The sequence below is a fragment of the Aristolochia californica genome, unplaced genomic scaffold (genome assembly GCF_029961685.1).
Source record: "Aristolochia californica isolate CCGP_79_NKW_82.1479 unplaced genomic scaffold, dmAriCali1.0.hap1 SCAF_6, whole genome shotgun sequence".
Classification (NCBI taxonomy): Eukaryota; Viridiplantae; Streptophyta; class Magnoliopsida; order Piperales; family Aristolochiaceae; genus Aristolochia; species Aristolochia californica.
Genome location: NW_027182257.1, coordinates 43,290,110 through 43,304,518, shown reverse-complemented (window position 1 = coordinate 43,304,518; position 14,409 = coordinate 43,290,110). Strand labels below are relative to the sequence as shown.

General features: G+C 38.4%; 2 protein-coding genes across 3 annotated transcripts; both read right to left on the bottom strand.

The window, feature by feature from the left end:
• Window positions 1-1,612: 1,612 nt before the first annotated feature.
• LOC137935474 (pectate lyase-like) lies at window positions 1,613-3,221 on the bottom strand. Its single transcript, XM_068780123.1, has 3 exons — window positions 2,364-3,221; window positions 2,185-2,288; window positions 1,613-2,084 (listed from the first exon to the last, which is right to left on the bottom strand). Exons 1-3 carry the CDS (start codon window positions 3,219-3,221, stop codon window positions 1,721-1,723), a joined length of 1,326 nt encoding a protein of 441 aa, XP_068636224.1. The 3' UTR covers window positions 1,613-1,720.
• An 852-nt stretch (window positions 3,222-4,073) lies between these two features.
• LOC137934076 (uncharacterized) lies at window positions 4,074-14,024 on the bottom strand. Of its 2 annotated transcripts, none has more exons than XM_068778290.1 (7): window positions 13,781-14,024; window positions 10,708-10,806; window positions 10,062-10,091; window positions 5,992-6,093; window positions 5,511-5,618; window positions 4,642-4,696; window positions 4,074-4,241 (listed from the first exon to the last, which is right to left on the bottom strand). In XM_068778290.1, the coding sequence occupies exons 2-7, from the start codon at window positions 10,797-10,799 to the stop codon at window positions 4,191-4,193; spliced, it is 438 nt and encodes a 145-aa protein (XP_068634391.1). In that variant the 5' UTR covers window positions 10,800-10,806; window positions 13,781-14,024; the 3' UTR covers window positions 4,074-4,190. The 2 variants fall into 2 exon arrangements, with proteins under 2 accessions (XP_068634391.1, XP_068634390.1); XM_068778289.1 differs by having other exon boundaries at window positions 5,992-6,103; window positions 10,063-10,091.
• Between the last annotated feature and the right edge of the window lie 385 nt (window positions 14,025-14,409).

Below are 14,409 nucleotides of genomic sequence, written 5' to 3'. Positions count from 1 at the left end.
GAAATAAGATTTCTAATTTGACTAATCATTTTGGGATAAACCTTGGACCCAACTTCACTAAAGTCACATATTGCAACATTGAAACGTTTTGCTAATTAAATTTGCCAATGTGGGTAGTCTCCACAGCCAGAGCTCTTACTTGAAAATTTCCATTATTTAAGAGATTTCCAGTCACATAAGAGCCTTCTAGGAGAGTGCTACCCTTTGGCTCATATAAATCCCTTGGATTGTGTATATGGTATTACTAAATCAACCTCTAGATTAGTGGTGGGAAAAAATGACGTATGAAATATTCTTCGAGACGTGGATTCATTAGTAGGAAATAAGATTTCTAATTTGACTAATCATTTTGGGATAAACCTTGGACCCAATTTCACAAAAGTCACATATTGCAACATTGAAACGTTTTGTTAATTAAGTTTCCCAAAGTCAGTAGCCTCCACCATCAGAGCTCTTACTTGAAAATTTCCATTAATTAATAAATTTCTAGTCACTTAAAAGCCTTCTATGATAGTGCAACCAAATCAAAAAATGATGTATTAAATATGCTTCGAGATCATGGGACTAATTAACCCTCAAATAAGCCCTACTACCTAAACTAATAAATTTTAAAACTCAATAAAATCAAAACATATTTTAGATGTGGGACTACTCTGAGTACTCCTCATGAAACGGGTTTAAATATTTTGTTGAATTTATTCAATATCTATTCCAAAATGACTGCCCACTTCAAAATAATAAATATATTTCAGTGTTAGATTATTGTCACACCCACATGCCTATAGGTAAAAGCCTGTGATCTTATTTTTCTTGTTTTTTTCATTATTTTTTGTGTTTGTATTTCTTTGATTTACTTCATTATTTGTATTAAAATTTTCCATTGTACCTATTTTAAAATTGGTATTGATTAAATATATAAAAATAATTTTGGAGAAATACCCATTTAAAAAAATAGTAAAATACCCATCTTCTAAATTTATTCATCAAAACCCAATTTTGACTAGGTCAAAATATTGACTTGCCACGCTTGATAGTCAACGAGCCACATTAGCCGAGACCGCCAACGTGACACAAGAAAAAGCACCATGGTGACAGTCAATGATGATGTGGTAAATTCGCTATTTGGAGTGGTGTTTTGACCCATCAAAATTGGATATTTTCGTAATTAAATTTCTAAAATTGTTATTGTAGTCCCTATGTAAAAATAAGAAATATATTAAAATACTTAAACTCATGTTGCTGACATGGCACCAAGGTGGCAGTTAATGATGATGTGGCAAATTGACCTCTTAAAATTGGATATTTTTCTAATTAAGTTTATAAATTGGATAAATTTGTTAAATATTGGTTACTTAAAAAAATCCGTATATAAAAATAAATTTTTTAATCAAAACTCAAAACTTGGGTCAATAATCAATCGTGATTATGCCATTTTGGTGGGTATCATCCGGCTTCGTTGTTATCGTCCGTATGAAAAATCCAGGTGACGGAAAATTGGAAACAGTGAATGAATGATCTGTTGGAGCCTCAAAAACGTCTACTTGAAAATTGAAGAATTGATTGTGAACGATCCAGTGACAACAAAAAGTAATTATAATTTTAGTGGAATGAATAAAAAAATGAATCAAAGATGATCAGTTCGTGTTCGTGATAGTCTTCCGCTCTCTGGATCTCTCTCTCGTCTTCTTCTCTCTGAACCAAATTAGACAGAATGCATGGATTAGCAGGGACATCCTACTTTACATACGATTGTACCGGCAAAGCGGGTGAGTCTCGGAGCGTAGCTCCCTGGCTTGGCTTTGATGAAGTCCTGGCTGGAGAAGTGGCGGCTGTTCCTCAAAGCACCAGATTGACGGAAGAAAGCACCGTTCATGAGCAGGTCTCCTTCTGATCTCCACGTCCACTGCTTCCATTCGCTCTCCGACGCGTAGTCTCTCTTTGTCACCTCCTTGGCCGCCAAGTCTGGGGGAGCGATGTATCGGTTGCCCTGGCTGATGATGGTGGGGTGTTTGCTTCCGCCGACGGCATACATGATCCAGTGGGTGTAATCATTGTTCAAGACATGGAAGAATCCCCAGCGGCATCTGTTATGGCATTTCGAACCAAGATAGTTACAGAAAATAAAATAAAAAAATCATCAAACAAATTAACCATGAAGGATACTAGATCGATCGTCTGGTTTACCTTGGCATTCTCTGGATCAGGCCCTTTCCGAAGTGATTGAATGCAATCGTGACCTGCATGATGGCGTCCTTGGAGTAGGCGTCGCTAGCTCCCATCAACATCACCTGCAACAACGACCACCACCGTCATACAATGTAGGATTTCAATCGCGTTTCAATCTCAAATTATTAGAAGCATACGTCGTTGTGTTTGGTGAGATGGTTGTTGGAAATGGTGATAGCGGTGGAGCCTTCGATGACATCGATGAGGCCGTCCTTGCATCTATACATGGAGAGGTGATCAAGCCACACATTTACAGATCCAAACACGGAGACACCATCGCCGTCGCTGGCAGTCCTCAGCCCGTAATGGTTCGTGGAGTCCCTTATCATCCCTCCGTTGGTGACAACGATGTCGTGGATGTGAAGGTTATGGATGATGACATGCTGTACGAACTGGATGGTGATGCCGGCGCCGTAGGCGATGTGGACGTGGGCACCGCGGGCGTCGATGGTCTTGTAGCTATTGATCATGAGCTCCTGGTTCAGTCGGATGATCATATCCCTAGCGAAGATGATCCACAACGGCTCGTCTTGGATAACTCCATAACGAAGCGTTCCTGGCCTGGGGTTCAGCATATCGTTGTCGGAGGAGTCGGTGACGACGTAGATCTTGCCATACTTGCCGCCCATGGTCTTTCGGCCAAAGCCCAAGACACACTGAGCGAGCTTCTTCCTGTTCTTAGCCCAACCGGGTTGGCACCTCCAACATCTATCAATGGGGTTGGTGGCCAGGCAACGGCCTTTGTACCTGTGTCCCAGATGCCTTCTGGTGCTGTTGCGATCCAGAGCTTGGTGGACCTCGATATTGGTCTCCTGAGTGAGTTCATCTGGAAAAGGGTTATATGCTTCCAAAGCAGTCACCTCCGCCTCCTCTGCTCGTTTTGTCCAGACGTCGTCCATGACTGCAATGTGAGCTCGGGCTACCGGCATCACATCTAAGCCCAAGCAGAAGAGGAACGAGAGGAGCACTATGAACTTGCAGCCGGTTGACTCCATGCTCGTCTCTGTTGGATTGAAGTGATCTACAAGGTCTGGTGCTAGATCGCCGAAGAATGAATTGAATACCAGACCTGATTGATCATCAAACCCAATAAAGATGATCAACAGGTCATAGTGTTTTCTTCGGTTGCTGCATGGAGTAGAGAGACGGAGGAGAAGAGGAGGATTTATAGGAGAAAACAGAGAGAACAAGAAGAGTAGGAGATAGCGAAGAAAGGGGAGCATTTTTTTACTATTAATAGAAGCATTCGTTTTACTCTGGAGATTTTAATGGCAGAACAGACGATCCAGCGAAACCAGGAAACCCAGTCCACCCACAAAAACTTGAGATCCAACGAGCAGGGGAACGAATTCAGGGGTTAGTTAGCATTGCAAGGATTTTATTTTTTTAATTTAATATAATCAATTTTAAATTTGATAATTCTATATTTATTCATTATCAACATTCGTGTTAATGTTCATTTGTTTTTTTTATTTTCTTTAATTTTAAAATTATAAAAAAAACAAATATAATACAATAAAGGGTTTTTTACTAAAATACCCAACTGTGACCGATCGCAACATCACTATTCCAACACGTCTGCTAGTTTCAAACGAACCCTCATATCACGATATCATGAACATGTAAAATAGTCTTGTTTTACAATCAATCTTAATGGACTCAGCCAAATGATAGAGTGATTAGTTTATAGAACTGCAATTAAGTAGTTAAAACACTTCAATTATGGCACATTCATCTAAACTTAAGTATACCAAAATTTTAATTTAATTGTTAAATATAAAATAAATAATCCTAATCCTATGTTATATTTATTTATTTTCCCATGAATTCAGTTCGTTTAACATATTTCTTATTTTCATCGATTTATAATGATATTATTATTATAATAAAATTAAATCATTCTTAAAAGAAAGAAAAATTGGATACAACAGGTTAAATTGAGCTGTTTGTTCTTGTGGTGAGGATTACCCACTCAAAGCAGGAATTTGCAGCAGCTCACGAATACCTTCATAAACCTGACAAAGCAGTTGGATGTTCATAAAGCATTAGCAAAAGGTTTTCCAAGAGAAAACATCAGAAAATAAAAAAATTTATTAATTACAATTCGGGTAATGACTATTTGGAACCCGGAAAAGAAAAAAATAAAAATAAAAATTTGACTATTATTATTCCCAAAAATAGTTAGTAACAAAGAGAATTTGATTATTATCACATTTTTACTAATTAATTTTGAAAATAATATTAATCAAATTCTCATTTTCTTTTCTTTTCTTAGGGTTCCAAACAGACCCTTGCTCACCCTTTATTGATCAGCACCGATAGTCGTTCCTCATAAAAACCCAATCATGTCCAAGTGAAATTAAATAAAAAAAATAAGGTGAAAGAAGAAAATGTTTTCCAAATTACGTGACATACCATTTTGATTTGAGCTTTGATACTTGCAATTAAATGCGTATACTCTTCTAACTGCCTGCAGAATCAGAAGAAAATAATTCCCAGCCATCAATCAATATGCTTCAATTTTTTTCTGTTTTCTTAAGAGGATCTTTCAATTGAAAAAACAAATATCAGGTATGAAAGATCTACAGTGACTTTAAAAAGCTCTTGGCCAGCCCTAATGCCAATCAGTTTCTTAGGTCACCATGTGTAATCTACACTAAGCACCACCAAAACCAATGAATCAACAAATACTAGGTTCTAGTGCAAGTCACTTATCACTCAATGAGCAAAGATGGTGCCTATCTGTGTACAGTATATATAGGATTAAACCAATCAATACAAAATGGAGGTAACATGTTTCTCTCACGTACATTAGAATATCAGTTAAGATGGTGAAAAGGAGGGTAGAAGAGAGAGGTTTTGGCCGGTCATAAATCGCTACAAACTTTGAAACTATTGTAGTTATTTTGAAATTGTCCTGTTATTTTTAATAGAGTTAGGATAATCTCAAAATAAAATCAGACTTTAACTTCAATTAGATACTTTGATTTGAGATTACATAGACCCCACCTGAAAATTTTCACATGGTAAACGAGCATAAATCAGCCATAAAGAAGGCCCATGCACAAGGGGTATTGTTAAGAATCCCACAACGATACAGGATTAAAGCTATCCTAGCTATTTAGTGATGGACTTGACCCGACTTTTTTTATAACAATGAGAGAAATTATCATTGACAAAGCTCCTGAAGAAGAGGGGAATAATGAACATGGACCCAACTTGAGCAAATAGAAACACAAGAAATTAAGACTAAATACATGCAAAGTAGCAAGAGAGAAATTTACTTGTCTAATCTTGCTTGCTTTACTGTAATGAATTCCAAGGCTTCAGACCATGTAAACTCCACATGAAATCCCATGCCTACATCTACAAATATATGACGTGTATCTGGCCTGTGAGCATAAAAAGAAGAAAAAGTAAACCAAATAGTATAGCTTGCTGACAACCAATGTAATATTTCCATGATTCTGATTCAAATAATTTCAAGAAAGAAAACAGAACAGCTTATCATAACTCTCATGTAACAAAGAAAATTGCAAACAGTAACCCAACAAACTAGCTCTATGAAGCAAGATTAAAGCAATTCACATGTTTTACAGGAAAAACAAGACAATTAAAATTTGATTAAAAAGGGAAATGAAACACGTAGCAACTGATTTTTTCTAAACCAAAACACATATGATAACGGCTTCAAGAAGGTTGAACTAGCACATAGATAAAGAACTCGTCCCTCTAGCTTGCTATAGTAGGGCATAGGAGACATACACATCAGCTTGCATGTAGACTTCTGAACCAAGATTGACCGACGAACGGAGGCTAGTAACTCCATTTTTCTCCAAGGTCTCAATATTCTTTTTCAAATCTGAGCTATAAAATATGGACACGGTCAAGCAACAACGAGACCAGTACTAAATACCCAGACAGCCAATAAACCCCGAACTTTCAGTGGTCCCAAAATTTATTCAGTTACATAAACCTTATTTCACATCATTAGGATAAAATATTTGGAAACAATGTATACAAATGACTTTGTAAAGAGCCACTTACTTGGGAAATAATGACAACCAACTGCAATAATCTAAAAGTTCTTTTTTCCGTTATCAAAAACAAAAGTTAAGAGGGAACTTGATGTAAAGTTGGGCAGGCACATAATTTTAAAAAAGTCCACCTTTAAATGATGAAAGTATTTATTTTTTAAATGAATGGGCCAGAGTACAAAATACCAACCAACATGGCAATCATGGGAAACTGCCCGTGCACCCAAAATACCCCTGACAACTGTGAAGCTTGTTCCCAAGATCTCTACCTAAAAACCACCAATAGATGACCATAGAGTCATATAAACTGATCACCTTTTATTTCTCCCCTCCATTGTGAGGGTCATTAACTACAGAGGATTAGTGGCACCAGTAAGAAAACCTCATATGAAATAGATACATATTGACCTTTTCCCATTTGGATAAGCTTCAAAGGATATTTTTTTTCTTTCACTAGTTTTCAAACATCAAGTGTTTGCAATAGAAACTAGTGTATGAGAAACAACAACAAAAAAATCTACATTTTTCAATAAATATAATAACCATTCTTTTCAGTAAAACTGAGTCCAGTCACAATGTTTTCTCAATTTTTCTTACCAAAGAGATTAACTAGTTTTCTCCTCTAATCTCCTTTTAATCTGGTTGGCGAAGATCCAATGGCAAAACACTTTTGCCATTGGAAAGATAGCTTAACTTGGGAAATGTTGGTTAGAATAAAAACCACTCTATTGATCTTCTTGCTCGCTATCTCTATTTTTTTTCAAAATGGAGCGAAGCTTTTATTAAGAAGGCTAAAGCAAGACTAGTACAGCAAAGGATACATCATAGAATACAACATAAGATACAAGAACAAGGTTTTTTTTTTTTCAAAGATCAAGAGAGACCCCGGTGCAAAGGATAGCTTTGGAGACTCCGGATTTAGCGAGTTTGTCTGCAACCAAGTTGGCAGATCTGGGCACTTTGCTCCAAGCAATGCACCACTCAAAGGACATCAGAAATCTCATCATAAATTTTCTACAGGGAACAGAAATCTTTTTGCTTCCCCATCCACTGAACAAGCTGAAGCCCCCTCTATGACTAGAGGCCACTGAGTCGATGCTTGAAAAGCTTTAGGCCTATCAAGAGAGCTATGGATTCTGCTTCATTTGATGTGCAGCAATTGGCTGGAGCAGAGTAGGTCAATAAAATCTGCCCCTGGCTGCTTCTGAAGACTCCTACTCCAGCTGGACCTAGGTTTCAAAGTTCAGTTTAGGCCAGGGTGGTGGAAGGGGTTGCCATTCTGTCAGCACTGAAGGTCTAGGGGCAGCGAATTGAATGACTTTCGAATGACAGAGCTTGGGAAGGGGGGTAAGCCATATAGGCTGTTTGCCTATAGTAATACATTGGGGATTACCTTTTCTATCACTCCACCCACTGAGCAGCTTTTGGCTTCAAATGCTCTATCATTCCTTTCTAGCCATAGGTGCCAAGCAATTGCTTCTAAAGCTGCTTTCCATAAGACCTTCCCACAGAAGGCTATGGGGCACCAGAGCCATTGTTGGAAGAGGTGGCCAAGTGAATTAGGCATGCACAGATGGATGCCATATTTGATAGGTATGGCATTCCAAATAGACCTGCCGAAGTAACAGTGCATCAGAATGTGATTGCTGCTCTCTTCCACATCACTGCATAGCTTGCATAAAGAATTTACAATCTGTTGTCCCCCTTAATTCATCACAGGTGAGTATCTTTTCATGAGAGGCTGATCATAAGAATTGCATTACCTTCTATGGAGCCACAAGCTTCCATACCAAGTTGGTACCTGGTAGACTGGTTTTTGGGGGGAGGGGAAATCTGGCATTTGTAGTAAGAGCCCACCAAGAACTGTCTTGAGGGGCAAGGCTTTATTGAACTATAATGTGCCCCCCAATAGTGCTAGTATTTTCACAGCTTCCTGTGCTCCTGGATCATTTAGATTCCTCCTTAGGTTTAGATTCCATCTTGAACTTGTGTCTGAATCTCTGGATTCCAGTACTGAAATCTGTTTGTTTCAGGCTAGTGTGAAGAGCCTTGGGAATTTTAAACAAGGGGGCCTATCCACAATCCCAAAATCGGTCCAGAACTTGACTAAAGATCCAGCTCTAACATGGAATCTAAGGTGCTGCTCCAATTTTCGTTTCCATTTCAATATTGATTTCCAAATGTGAGATTGTGAGCTAAGAGGGCCATTGAGTGGTAGCCCAATTCTGGGGGTTCCCACTGTATTTTGCATAATTATTTGTCTCCATAGTGCCCCTTTTTCGGTGGAATACCTCCATATCCACTTTGCTAAAAACGCCTCAATCATAACTTTGATTCTTTTGATGCCCAATCCACCATGCTCTTTATGTGAACAAACTTTATCCTATTTGACCAGTGGGTACTTGAACTGACTTGAGCTGCCACACCAAGGAATCTACGCTAGAGTGCTTCTAGCTTTGATACCCACTTGCTGGACAAGATAGTAATGACAGGTAATAAATCGGGATGCCTGATAAGGTGGCTTTGATTAGTGTTGTCTGGCCTGATTGTGAAAGTAGTTGTCCCTTCCATGTATCCAATCTTTGTTGGCATCTGTCTATAAATGGCTGCTAATGATGTTTGGATATTTTACCATAGAATGGTAAGCCCAGGTAGGTTGACGGGAGTTGAAGTAGTTAGCAGCCAAGTATTCGAGCCATTTGATTTTGCATGAAGCCACTGAGATTAATGCCTCTTATAACTGATTTTCCGAGTTGATGCTTTGACCTGGACATATCTCATATAGATTCAGTATTGCTTTGATGTTTAATATATGTTTTAATTCCCACGCGCATCGCATCACACTCTCATCTGCAAACTGTAGAATTGGGATCTTTGCTGCTGTTTCCTTTGCTGCAGCCCCAAGAACCATCCCTGTTCTTGTCCAGCATAAATCATTAAGCAAAGTGGCCCACTAACAACATTGAATAATAAAGGAGAGAGAGGATCTCCTTGTCTGAATTCTCTTGTACTACTGAAATATCTTTTTGTCATTCCATTGATTGAGGATAGAGAATTTTACAGATGATACGCAACTTTTGTATCCAGACCCTCCATTTCACCGGGAATTTCATCTTTTTAGTAAGGAGTCAAGGAATGACCAACTTACCATGTCAAAATCCTGTTTAAGAACTACTCCATGGATAACCTTTTTTGTGTAGTGGTGCATGACCTCATGCATAGCGAGGGCGGAATCCAGGATTTGTCTTCCTCGCAGGAAGGCTGATTGGTTGCTGCTTATCACTGATGGCAGGACGTTTTTTGATGTGTCACCTTTTTTCCTACGTCCTCAGTTCTCTGGTGCTCTCACTCAAAATATCATTGCTCGCTATCTATATAACCAGCAGTTACCCTCCCTTGACATGAGGATCACCTACATATGAAATATTTTAAATGAAAATCCTCCTTGTAGTCCTTTCAAATGGTACACCTAAGATTTTTATATGCTACACGTCCTGTGAAAGCTCACTCACATGAGTTCTATATGCAATGTAATATAGATAATATCCTACCTACAAATTACTAAAAAATTTATCTAGAAATGTTTAATCAAGAAGGAAGCACATCAAGAATAAGATGAAGTTCATTTCAAAAAAAGAATAAGATGAAGTAGATATTTCAAAAGTACAGCTTCAACAGCTGCAGTTGTTCAACTCAATCTCAACCTATCCCCAATGAAAAAAATCTTGGCCTCCATTCAATATTCACAAAATAAATAAAGAAATAAACAACTATAATAAACAAAAATCACAAGGATACAAAATTTTCTGCTTTTCAAAGATCTTGTCCCTGTAAAGATAGCATGCAGCAAGTAAGTTCCCATTGCAAAGCAAATCAACTTTGAAGAAATCTGTCATAAATATTTTTGAAAAAAAAATCTGTCATAAATATTATGTGTAAGTTACCAGGCATGCTTATATGTGATTGAATTACAACTTCCAGTATAGTGCCTAAATGTACAATTGAAATTGAAATGCTTGTATGAATTTCTAGAACTGAATTACACTTTTGAGTCGCTATGTTCACATTCTACATTTATCTGTGAAACTAAATCCATGATATAGGTCTTTTTAATGGGTTGCACTCAAGCATCCCTACATCCTTCCCACCAAATTAAAGACAACAAACATGCACCGACTCTACAAGAGAATCTGTTCCTAGTGCTTCTACAACAGCCCCAAGAGAAGGATGCAGTGATGCAGGGATGGAGGATGGTACATTCATATTTGGTTCACTCACCAGAAAATCAGAAAAAACTAATTAGAAAGTGTTTCAAGTGCCATTCATAAACACACGTTTACAATGGCAAGCCTGGTCATGCACCGACTCTTGTAGAACACGGTATGAAGACTAAAAACTGATCGCAACAATTAGAGAATGCAAAAGAAGACAGATTCCCACGAACCTTTCGGCAATTGCACGTACAAGGTCTGGCTTTAAGCGGCTGTCAACAAATTCCTCGAATTTTTGAACTTTTTCCTGTTTATGACTGTCCATACCACTCCTACAAATATGTAAAGTCATTAATATATATCTTCACAAAAAAAAAATGAACATTACTGGAAATTAAAAGAAAATGAAAAACAACACAGAGCATCATGACATACTCATATGACTAAAAAAGGAAACTGAAATCCTCTGTGAAGTACACATATTGAAAGGAGAGTATCATTGTTCACAGAATATACATAGACATGGTGTATTAGGTATCAGCTTTTTTTAGAGAAGAGAAGTAGGAATTAAAAGAGTTCCTAAAAGAGCAAGGAGTACATAAGGAAGTTGCTTATGTAGTCACCTGTAAAATAAATAAACTAAGACAGCTCCACCAAATAGAAAGAGGAACAAGATACAAAACTATCAAAGGGGATGGAAGATGCTAACAGTGAGGTGTTATAGGTTACCTCCTTCCCTAGCCAAAAAAACCATAATACTGTTTGCAAATCTGGGCCAGTAGTTCCATGTCACAGTCAAGGATCTATAAAGATGCTCAATCTCATCAAAATATGTCAAAGATGGGCTTGGAGGCACCTTCTTTTCTGATGACCACCGTAGAGTTACCTTTCAACAAAAAGAGCTGACACAAATTTGCCAATGAAGTGTTTGAGGTCTTGTAAGAGATCTCTCAGCTCTGCCTATGTGGACTCATTGTGACTAAAGAGAGCAAAGAAAACAAGAAGAATACTACTTGCCGAGAATGACTCCACCCCCACTAGCCAGGCCAGTATAGCCTCAAGAATTACCATCAAATTTGAGTTTCAGCCAACAGGAGGTGACCACCCTGTAAGCTTTTCAATGTGATAAGTAAATGAGTTTATAACCGCTTTCTAGTTTTTGGCCAGCAATTTGCTAGTTAAAAAAAGGATGTTATGTTTTTCCCAATGATTCCTCCTACTCCTAATGTCATTTACTTGTTCTCAAATATTCTCCTATTACAATCCTTTCACAGATTCCATGCAGTGGCAGCAATAGATAAACACAAAATTTTTTACCAATTTAGAAATTAGGCATATGGCCAGCATGAACAAATTTTTTGGGTATGACCTTTCACACCCTTGCAATGTCAATGACTTGAGCTTCCCTCCAAAGCCACTGGTTAAAGCTGACCAGCTCGTATCAGTTGAAAATCTACTTAAATCCACATCAACCAGGCCGATATTCTGGTTACTTAAAGCAAACAAGAATAAATGAGTTACTCCCACTGGGGCAGAAGGCTAGTAGAGTGACTCCAGTTGGATTTCACCTCAGTTTGCTTTCAAATGCACTAAACTTGGGATTCAGTGCTGCAAGAACAAGCTAAAAGATCATGTCACAGCTCTGCTGCAATTAAAGGTGGGCACAGGTAGGGTCGGGGTTGGGTTTCCTGAAACCCAAACCCAATCCAAAACCTTGACCCCGAAACCTAAACCCCAAAATATAAAAAATGTCAAACCCGACCCTGACCCCATCACAGTCCGACAACCCTATCCCATTAAAACTGACTTAAACCCGATCAATCCCTGCCCCATCCCCATAAACCCAACTTAAACCCGACCATGCCTGCACTGTCCCTTTAAGCCCAACTTAAACCCGACCCATCACTGCCCCATCCTCGTGAACCTGACCAATCCCCGACCTATTTCTTATACCATTTTATATCCCCATCTCGTCCCGTGGGTCAGGTTTGGAGAAATCCGTCCCCAACTCAAAACCCAGCAGGTTTTCTTTCCCCGACCTGTGGGGTGAAACCCAAAACCCAAAACCCAAACCCGAGGTTTTTGGTTCGTGTCGAGTCGGGTTTCACAGAGCCCAGCCCTAGCTGCATGTTGTGCATGTGGATGATTTTCTCCTTCCTACACATCATAAAGAGTCCACCACATCTAACATAGAGTTACAGTTGTACAGACAATGGAGAGAATAGTTTCTTCCTCAGTATTACATTTTACAGAATGGGCAGACCCTTTGGAAAACAACTACCTTATAGATGAACCATGGGGATGTATATCGTTTCAAATTTATTGTTGATCCAGAAATAGGCCTAAAAAGCTCACAGAGCTTATAGAAACTATGCCAATATCAGATAGGCAAACACATGATGAAGTATTCTTATTTTAATTCTGCTGTTAAGAACAAAACATATATGGAAACAGCATAAAATCAGAGCATATATATATATAACTAAATTCCTTTATGAATACATATGAGGTCTTAAGTACACATCAAAAAAGATCTTAGCATCTAGATATTGAGGTCCAGGAAAGAGTGAAAACATGTTAGTGCTTCTAAGAAAATAGCGCCTTGATTGGCCTAGTCAAATCGACTCATTTTCTCATTACAAATGAATCCTCTTCATGTAAGGGGTAGCATCGAGCCGAGCCAAGCGAGCCGAACTCATGTAAGCTCGACTCGACCCCTAAGACCTAGGCTCGAGCTCGGTTCGGCTCGAGCATTTTTCAGCGATCTCCAGGTCGGGCCAAATCATCCCTCAAAGAACACACAAACACACAGAAAAATAAAAATAAAAGAAAACTCACTGGAGTCATTTATTATGAAGCTGGTCACTTAGTATAATGACCATGATTACAACTTGTTAGTAAAACGATCCCAAGGACCTTAAGAAAGGAGAATGAGAGGAACGCCAAATGGGGGAAAGATCATCAATGAAAATAAGGAATTTAACGCTCCATTTATCTATCAAGAAAGAAAATTCAGATCATCACCAGAATGAAGAAATTGATCCACTGAACGAGTAAGACGACCAATTAATTTAATTCATCAGAGAAATTATCTTAGTTTTTTTTATGGGTTTAGCTGTTCCCAAAAACTGAACAGAGAAGAAGAAGAAACAACGAGGGAGCAAAAAAAAAAACACTCCTTCCCCTTCCTTTACTCTCTCCTGTAAGACTCGTTGAATCGAGTATCGCCAACGTCGGAAGGATTAGAGGGGGAAGAAAAGAAGAAGAAGGAGAATAAGGAAAATAACAGGGAGAAGATGAGGTTACCTATTGGGTGGCCGGCTGTTCGGACGGCTGCGAGAAAGGGCGGAGCCGAGAGGCTACAGCGGAAGGAGGAACTGCTTAACGGCTGGAGTGAATTAGGGCTGAACGGCAGTGAAGCTGGGACTGAAAGAGAGAGAGGGAGGGTCTTAGGCCAACGTCGGCTCAGTGCCAACCCTGACTCAAGACCCCGATTCTGTATTGAAATAAAGGTCAAATTTCTTTTCTCCGGTCCATATGCTTGAGTTCGGCCGAGTGGAAGATAGAATTAGATGCGATAAACATGGTACAGCAATTCGGCACGAAAAAAACTCGTTTTTTTACAAGCTCGTTACGGCTTATTAACTAACTCGTGAGCCAACTCGTTATTATATATATTTTTATGAAAATACCTTTTACTCTAATTGTTTTCGTCACAGGTGCTTCAATATTTAATGTTGTTGTTTGTTACTAAAATAAATATTATTGATGGAGGTATTTGCTCTCACTTTTAAGTCTATTAAATTGGTTATTATAAAATAATATGCTCTATTACAAAGTTTTGGATTCCTCTACAATACCTTAAAAAGTTCAATGGTACCATTTTTATATTAATATTATCTTTATTTTTTGTAATTTTATTTAATTTTTTAAAA

Coding starts and splice junctions, on each gene's coding strand:
- LOC137935474 (XM_068780123.1), bottom strand. CDS start 3,221: ATGGAGTCAACCGGCTGCAAGTTCATAGTGCTCCTCTCGTTCCTCTTC. Junction 2,289..2,363: donor ATCTCACCAAACACAACGAC/GTATGCTTCTAA, acceptor TCGTTGTTGCAG/GTGATGTTGATGGGAGCTAG. Junction 2,085..2,184: donor CTGATCCAGAGAATGCCAAG/GTAAACCAGACG, acceptor ATGCCATAACAG/ATGCCGCTGGGGATTCTTCC.
- LOC137934076 (XM_068778289.1), bottom strand. CDS start 10,799: ATGGACAGTCATAAACAGGAAAAAGTTCAAAAATTCGAGGAATTTGTT. Junction 6,104..10,062: donor CTTTGAAAAGCAGAAAATTT/TGTATCCTTGTG, acceptor TGACCGTGTCCA/TATTTTATAGCTCAGATTTG. Junction 4,242..4,641: donor TCAAAGCTCAAATCAAAATG/GTATGTCACGTA, acceptor CTGCTTTGTCAG/GTTTATGAAGGTATTCGTGA.